The sequence below is a fragment of the Dichomitus squalens genome (assembly GCF_000275845.1).
Source record: "Dichomitus squalens LYAD-421 SS1 unplaced genomic scaffold DICSQscaffold_18, whole genome shotgun sequence".
Lineage (NCBI taxonomy): Eukaryota > Fungi > Basidiomycota > Agaricomycetes > Polyporales > Polyporaceae > Dichomitus > Dichomitus squalens.
In genome coordinates this window covers 239,480-246,924 of record NW_006766900.1, presented here as the reverse complement: position 1 = coordinate 246,924, position 7,445 = coordinate 239,480, and the positions used below count along the sequence as shown (strand labels likewise).

Sequence of the window (7,445 nt, the reverse complement as noted above, 5' to 3'; positions counted from 1 at the left end):
CAACTACACACATTGCCATGGCTCTGCTCACCTTGTACAGTCGACACCCTCTTAACCCATAGCCCTCGGGACAGGCCCAAATATATGGGTTTTGAGGGGTTATGGGCTACCAGAACTTTAGCACCTCATAAGCGCCCTGATAAGTCCCAGTTAGCGAGGGCTGAACAGGCGTCTACTGACCCTTTGAGGGAGCGCTATGGGATTTCGAACACACTAACCTACCCACAACATGGTCGAAGCGTGGATGGACACTGGGAGGACACTGGGAAGAATGTGTCAAGTATATTGTGGGTTATTGATGAGCAAAATCTCAGTGTGACCACTATTACCGTATGGGTTTTGAGCCCTAGAAGGCTATGGGTTATGGGGTATTGGGGACCTATGGGTTATGGGGTCGAATTCCCCCTATCCCGACTTGGGAAAGCCAAAATCCTATGGGTTTTCGGAGTTTATGGGTTACCAGAGGTATGGGTTAGGAGGGTGTCGACTGTATTTAGTAAGCGGCAAGTCTTGTTACAATACACTTGGTCACCTCGCCGATAAGGGAATTGCGCCATACGACATTGACAATACATAGCCGCATATGCAGGCTCCTACCCACCGTCGTTCGAGTTGAGGGGGCGACTTCCGAGAGGCGGAGGACAAGCTGAAACTGATAGAGTACGAAATCCTGTACAATAAGCGCCAGGTCACATGTATACTGTATCATTTGCGAACCCCCTCAACTCTCTACGACGGCTGGCACCAAACACAGGTAAATATACGGAGCCCGGAGAGAAAGCGCCCAGGCCTATCCCCGTTTGGTAGGCACTCCCCCGAGGGCGTCAGGAATTTTCAGAAATTCCTCTCCCCAGAACGCCTCGTGTCCTCGGGGATATCCGCTGTCCCGAGGATGGTGTCCGAGCTTCCTGACGTCTCTGAGATTAGGCGCGTACCTTGGAGAAGCTTGGTTGCAGACCATGTCTTTGGCAATGCGATGTAGCCAGAGCTCTGCTCAAAGGTGACAGAGATATTGTGTGCATTTCGGGGACAGGGTCTGGGAAGACCTTGACCTTTTGGATGCCACTTCTCTTTCGTCCTGATGGAATTCAAGTCATTATCACGCCGCTGAACCTCCTCGGGATTCAGAATCAATATGAGCTTGCAAGCCTCAAGATTCCTGCCATTGCGCTCTCTGGAGAGAGTGCATCATCAGATAATTTCAAGGTTAGCACCCACCTCTGCAACAGACATCGGAACAGCTTATTTTGTGGTTTGTCAGGCTGCAGGCACCCTCCCGCATGGAGTTGTTGTACTGAACCCGGAGCTCGCGTTTGGGCACATTTCGTGCCAGGAGTGGATCTGGAAAAATTCATCATTCACCTCTCGAATCATCAGCATCGTCTGGGATGAAGCCCATTGCGTTAAGGCGTGGGGGAAGTTTCGCCCAGACCTAGCGACATCTGGCAGGTTGCGCAGCATGCTACCTCTGAAGACACCATACCTCATTCCCTCTGCAACGCTCCCTCCACTGGACAAAGCTGACGTCCTCAATATCTTGCAAGCACGACAACACAATCTCCTCCTAATACAATGATCAAACGATCGCCCAAATGTCTATCTGACCGTCCGCAAACTCCAGTGCCCTATGTCTTCCTTCAAAGACCTTGACTTCTTGGTTCCCTTCGACTGGACACCCGAGCGCTCTGATATTTGCATCCCATGCTTCGTGGTTTTCTTCGACAACATTGAGGAGTCAATCAAGGCGGCTGAAAGGTTGAGGACACGACTTACCAAGAAATTTTGCGACCGTGTTGTGTGGTTCAACTCCGACAATACCCCCGATTTTCGTGAGGAGACTACTTCCGAGTTTCGCGATCATAAAATATATGGGCTGTACTGTACAGACTCATTCGGAATGGTAAGCAACAAATTAGATACTTCAAGTGAAGATACATGACTTAACTTGCACAGGGTGTCGACATTTCCGACATCGAGGTGATCGTCCAGTGGCGGGTGACATACCCGATGAACGCGCTATGGCAGCGCTTCGGTCGTGCAGCTAGGGGGGCTGGGAAGGAAGCTATTGCGGTGCTGTTAGCGGAGCCAAAGTACTTTGATGATGAAAAGGCACTCACCGCTTAGCGTGCGGAGAAGTGTCGCGAGATGGATGAACGACGTACAATGCAATGCGAGGCAGCAAGGCGAAAACGAAGCAGCTCATTGTCGGCCGCCACACCACACGTACCTAAGAAAGCGCGATTGACGCAGCCATCCAGGCCGCGACAAGACGCGGTACCAGAGCAGGTGCGGCATACAATAATTTGGAGAGTAGACATATAAGAAACTCACCTGTAAAAGAGTCGTTTCGCGAGCGATTTTGAATCAGCGCCTCGCACGTTCTCCACCAATGAGGAGCCCAGATCTCCAATTTTGGACCGTTTGCGAAAAGAGTCTGGTCGACAAGACATACCTGATGACAGTCCCGCAGGCACTATGGCAGAGACCAGTGGCCACGCATTGAGCAGTGGCGGTGACGTCGAGAAGCGAAGCGCTGAGGCAGGTCCGGACGCGGAAAAGGGGGCAGAGCGAGCTATTCCTCCAGATCCCCAGGCACTGAGTGTGTACAAAGAATTGAGGGTCAGGTTCTACCAGCAAAAGCGAGTGCAGGAGGGAGGAGGGCACAGTGGGAAAGGGGGAGGGGCTGCGGTGCGTGGCGGAGACGTAGAAGCCCTTTTAGCGCCCGAGCTTGACAGCCTGGTGAACGCGGGTCTCCGGCCGTGGCTTCTTTGTTACAGGAAGCCGATTGTAGCCTATTACGAGAATGACAGAATAAGTAAGTCAACTTTATTGTTCTTTCAGGCCGTTGTTCTCACAGTTTATTCATTTTACAAATTTAGAGCCGGACAATCGCCCCTGTCACCCGCAGGGGTGCGCTCGCTGCGTTCTCAGGCCATCCCCCATCTGCTGCTCGCTCTGCTCTCCCACCCATCCCCTCTTCGCTATCCTGCCAAATCCCTCCCACCAGTCATCGTCCGCGCAGGCCGCGTCCTCCGCCCGCGCTTCCAAGGTCTCGAGTGCTCCCATGGACCCTCAAGACTGCCAGCTCCAGGCCGCTCTCCACACCTCCGGCGGGAGCACACCATTAAGGTCTATGGGCGGCGTCGGCTCAATAGCAACGGGCCAGGCGCAATAATGGGCGACGAGGTCCTCAAGCGTATCGTCGACTGTGCTCGGTCTCACAAATTAGGTACTGTTGAGGCGCTAGCGCGCGAGACAAAATGGAGCCGCGCGCACGAGCTTGGAGAGGAGGTATTGAAAATTGTTCACCAGTAAGCACCTCGTTCTCAGCCCGGGATCCTTGAGTCCGTGTTGAATTCTAGCTGTTGTCCATCCCTGTATCTCTCCACGCACATGTTTGGCTCACGGTCTACGGCAGGTTTTACCCACCTCTGCCTGTACCCTCAGCTTCGGGCGTAGAGGTACGTGATGCCCAGGCTACATCCGCGTTGAACAGCGCTCAAGACCTCGACGCTTCGTCCGCTGCCAAGGGAGCTGCTGCTGCTGCTGCTGCTGGTGCTGGTGCACATAAGTGCGGAGCATGCAGACAGATCGGGCATCAGCGTAAGTGCATTCCATGCTAGGATTCCCTTCAGTCATTAACCCTTTGTGCCGTCGACACGTCTCACAGGGAATAACCCCTGTTGCCCCCTGTACCAGGCAAGGAACACCAATAGAGGGGATAAGGAGAACGTCGCCTCTCCCTCGGCATTTGGCGCACCATCTACTCTGGCACAATCCCCTGAGGATGCGCGAACACCACGCTCTCGATACGACGACTTTTGGACGACTGTGTTTACTCCGTCTCCGTACACTCAGAGGACGACGAATCTCAATGCTGGCAAATCTACCTTTGTCAACGCACTCCTTGGTCGGGAGATCATGCCTGCGGACCAGCGGGCGACTACGACGGCGATCTGCGAGGTTCATGACGCAGGCGCGACTGACGGAAAGGAGAAGGTCCATATCCTGAAGGAAGGCGGAACGCATTTTGCGCAGGACGATAGCACGTTCACCCAGGTCTGCCCTTCTGATCTGGACGCGATCCAAATGGCTTCCCCTCCTCCAATGCATCGCCTGGGTGGGACATTCGCGGCCGGCGCATCAACAGACTGTAAGCATATGCGTCGGATCTCAACCTAATCACATCTCGACACTAATATCCTCCATGCTCAGCTCCTTTTCGAGCTCGTCAGTCTGTGTTTCCCCCATAGCTCCGTTGTCTCCATCTCCTATCCCTACTTCACTCATCTCCGTCGCTGCACCTTCGCTTGTCCTCCATCCTCCCTCCTTCTCGATCATCGCAGCTCCTTTCCCAACGGCGTCAGGGATGACGTACTTCGACTTTCGCCTTGCCCGGTACTCGTTTGGTCCCCTCTCTTCCATGCGCTTGAGTATCTCGTGAAACATCTTCCTCATGTCCTTCTTAGCATGTCATGTACTCAAGCCTGGTAGTGCGAAATTTCGTTCCATGTTGGCGTGACAGTTTCTATAGATTAGAACCAGGACGGACTCGAGCAATATCCGCTCCTTTGTGTAGTTTGACCCCTCGCCACCGTAGATCACCTTATAATATACTCACAATTAGTTTTCGCAAAACAGGAGGCCGTGGGGGACACACCTTAATCAACATGTTCAGCAGCTCGATTACCCAGTCTACGGCGCGGAACTCGTGAGGCTGTCCTGTTGGATTTACAAGTATGTTCATCCTGATTGCCTGTCTGCACGCTCACAATTTTAGCATGGGAACAGCACATCCATAATGTTTACTAGGCTCACCGAAGGCCTTCCGGGTATACCTGGAACAAGTCGTGCATGAAACGGAGGGTATAATTGCCATATTTGTGTTTCCCGGCAGCTCGGAACAGCGGGATCCACAGCGCCAGTAGGCTTTCGAGTCGTCCGATATCCCCTGCATTCATGGCGTATGACAACTTCTCGTAGAGCAATAGATAATTCTGTAGACGCATTGTGTTCTCTCGTATCTGGTCTTGAGTGTCTTCCGCCTGCGCAGCTAACGCAAACAGGTCCAAGCCTTCCCCTTCAATGTAATCGCGCACAAGAGCCTCCGCGACATCCTCTATTTCAGCCAGCGAAGGCTTTGTTTCGGCCCAAGCCTCTAGCGACTTGATTGAGGGGTTACGGCGCTTGACCTCTGTACGCCATACGTCCAATCGTAAGAGAATGCCAACATGGCCGATGAGTTCATGCTGCTGACGAAATGTTGCTCCAGATACCAATCACAAGCTCTCATTAGGGCGCAGCTCCCCAGCGGTCTTCATAAAGCTCGTATCGTCCTGTCTTGCATTTGTAGGGTTTACCACCAGCCGCCAGACCGTGTCCGTTGCGGCCATCTTGACATGGAAATACCCGATTCCGAAGGCGACGGACTGACAGCGGTCGTATGGTGTTCTTTCTACAGATCTTTGGCGGAGCGCAGACATGAAGCGCTCGTAGGTACCCAGGTTGCCAAATACAATTGTGATGTACTCCACGATATCTGCGAGCGGAGGTTCTCCCTCAAATTGGTTTCGAGGATCGCTCACACCTGCCTGCTTGTACATATCACTGAGAGCCCTTAGATTTCCAGCTACAGTAGACTGGTTGATGTCCATCGCACGGAGAGGCAGGTAGTGAGTTTTTGTGAGGGGGATAGGATCGACAGGGTCAGGATCGGTAGGGAGGTTCTTGAAGCGCTGGAAGTATGAAGGTCCGTGCTCGAATAAGTCCATCATGAACTTCCAAGCATGGAAGCGACCAGAGCGGCTCAGTTGACTTTCGTCGACATCGGGTTCGGGATGAAGTTGATAGATAAAATCCATAGTCGCACGAGGGTTAAAGGGACGAGGATTTGTCGCGTGGGGATTTAGGTCAGAGCGCTCCCAGACGAGTTTCGAGCAGGGCAAGTCCTCTAGAGTGACCTGCTGGAGTTGGAAAAGGGCTGCGGATGTAAGATGTACGAGGCCACCCTGCGCACCATCTGTGGTGTGAATGAGCACTTTCAAGAGCACATCGAAGTTGTCAAGTGCATAGGAATTGAGGAGCAACCGACCACGGAGCTGGATATCCTGGCAGCTCCGCCTGGACAATGAATGAACTGCACGATGGATGGATGACAGTGAGATTGATATGCCCATGCGCGAGAGGACCTTCGTGAGCTTCTCTGGTGCATTGCAAGAGTGCAAAAAGATTCCCATGGTGCTTTGAAGGGCGTTGCAGCGAGGGTCCCGCGATTGCATCAAGATACTGAGAATGACCACAGTCCTCTATTCTCCCTTGATAAACGACTGTACAAGAGTATCTAGTAGCCTACAAGAGTGTAACTTACAATCCTCGCGAACATGTTCCGTTGAATCCGCCGCTGCCGCTTTTGGCGCACACTCACATCCTCTGCCCCAGCTGGCTCCTCGTCCTCCGCCCAGCACTCCCCTTCTGAATTGGATTCCAGCGCAGAGGTGGGGGGGTGGAGAAGGTGTTGAGTACCCACACCTGACAGACCCAGCACCAGGGACCACAACTTCGGCGCGACCATCTGCATAGTGTTCGCCATGTCTTCAATTTTGAAATCCCGGAGCTGTTCCGGCTGGGTGTGCATCGCGCCAAAGTGCCATCCCTGTTCTGCCTTGGCTAGGTCCTAAATAGCCTGAGAGTAATGGGTACACATAATGCTGTGCGCCCAGACAGAGATTGATGTCACGGACGTTGGACAGACACCCCTTTTTACCGCCCATTCCATTCCCTTTGACGCCCACCTTCCATTTCCGGACCGTTTCCTTTCCTAGCTCATCCCAGTTTGGACACTGTAGATACGTTCCCACAGCCGCATGCTACGTTCCCGTGATCGCCATGCCCTTGCCTTTTCTTTCTCGCCCTTTGTTCCCCCTTTGTCATCTTCACTGCCTCGCTCTCGCGCCTTGTCCTTGGTTGCTAAGCAGCCCCTCTAGTATATAAGGACCCCCCTAGGCGCTCCCTAGTCCCCATCTCGACCTCTTGGTCATTGGGACTAGGTGAGTGACCATAGCGTTGTATCTCTCTTCGATTGCTAATGTATAACTTGGTCATTGGGACTAGTCTGTCGCTGCTTGCGTGAAGACTAGCTTTCGTCGGTCTCGTGCCTTCGTGCCGACCGCCGCTCTGCCCCGTCGAGTTTTCTGATACGTTTATCCCTCTCTCCCTCGCTTTTCCCCTTTCGGCTCCTAGCCGCTCGCCTACGGGGTCGTCGCCGAACGTCGACCCGAGTCTACGCGCCTAGTCGCCGCGACACATGCTTAGCATTGTTGAAGGTGATTTCCTTCGTGGCGAGAGCCGCGGCGGCGTCTCCCTGTCATAAAGCCTTGGTTACGGCACTCCGTTTCCATGCATCGTATCCTACGTCACTCACTACAGCTCTTATTGTGTACACCATA

The 7,445-nt window shown here is 53.2% G+C and overlaps 6 protein-coding genes across 6 annotated transcripts; 4 read left to right on the top strand and 2 right to left on the bottom strand.

The window, feature by feature from the left end:
- Positions 1-957: 957 nt before the first annotated feature.
- DICSQDRAFT_21607 (uncharacterized protein) lies at positions 958-1,191 on the top strand (the record flags this gene model as incomplete). Its single annotated transcript, XM_007366474.1, has 1 exon — positions 958-1,191. A coding segment is annotated over one exon (234 nt), but the record flags the coding sequence as incomplete, so codon positions are not given.
- A 61-nt stretch (positions 1,192-1,252) lies between these two features.
- DICSQDRAFT_29475 (uncharacterized protein) lies at positions 1,253-1,510 on the top strand (the record flags this gene model as incomplete). Its single annotated transcript, XM_007366473.1, has 1 exon — positions 1,253-1,510. A coding segment is annotated over one exon (258 nt), but the record flags the coding sequence as incomplete, so codon positions are not given.
- A 102-nt stretch (positions 1,511-1,612) lies between these two features.
- DICSQDRAFT_62156 (uncharacterized protein) lies at positions 1,613-1,939 on the top strand (the record flags this gene model as incomplete). The annotated part of the gene is made up of 1 exon (XM_007366472.1): positions 1,613-1,939. A coding segment is annotated over one exon (327 nt), but the record flags the coding sequence as incomplete, so codon positions are not given.
- Positions 1,940-1,950: 11 nt separating this feature from the next.
- Positions 1,951-2,124, top strand: DICSQDRAFT_62436 (uncharacterized protein; the record flags this gene model as incomplete). The annotated part of the gene is made up of 1 exon (XM_007366471.1): positions 1,951-2,124. A coding segment is annotated over one exon (174 nt), but the record flags the coding sequence as incomplete, so codon positions are not given.
- Positions 2,125-4,814: 2,690 nt separating this feature from the next.
- Positions 4,815-5,861, bottom strand: DICSQDRAFT_147689 (uncharacterized protein; the record flags this gene model as incomplete). The annotated part of the gene is made up of 2 exons (XM_007366470.1): positions 4,815-5,249; positions 5,361-5,861. 2 exons carry the CDS (start codon positions 5,859-5,861, stop codon positions 4,815-4,817), a joined length of 936 nt encoding a protein of 311 aa, XP_007366532.1.
- A 24-nt stretch (positions 5,862-5,885) lies between these two features.
- Positions 5,886-6,673, bottom strand: DICSQDRAFT_20038 (uncharacterized protein; the record flags this gene model as incomplete). Its single annotated transcript, XM_007366469.1, has 2 exons — positions 5,886-6,305; positions 6,368-6,673. Coding segments are annotated over 2 exons (726 nt in total), but the record flags the coding sequence as incomplete, so codon positions are not given.
- Positions 6,674-7,445: the final 772 nt, after the last annotated feature.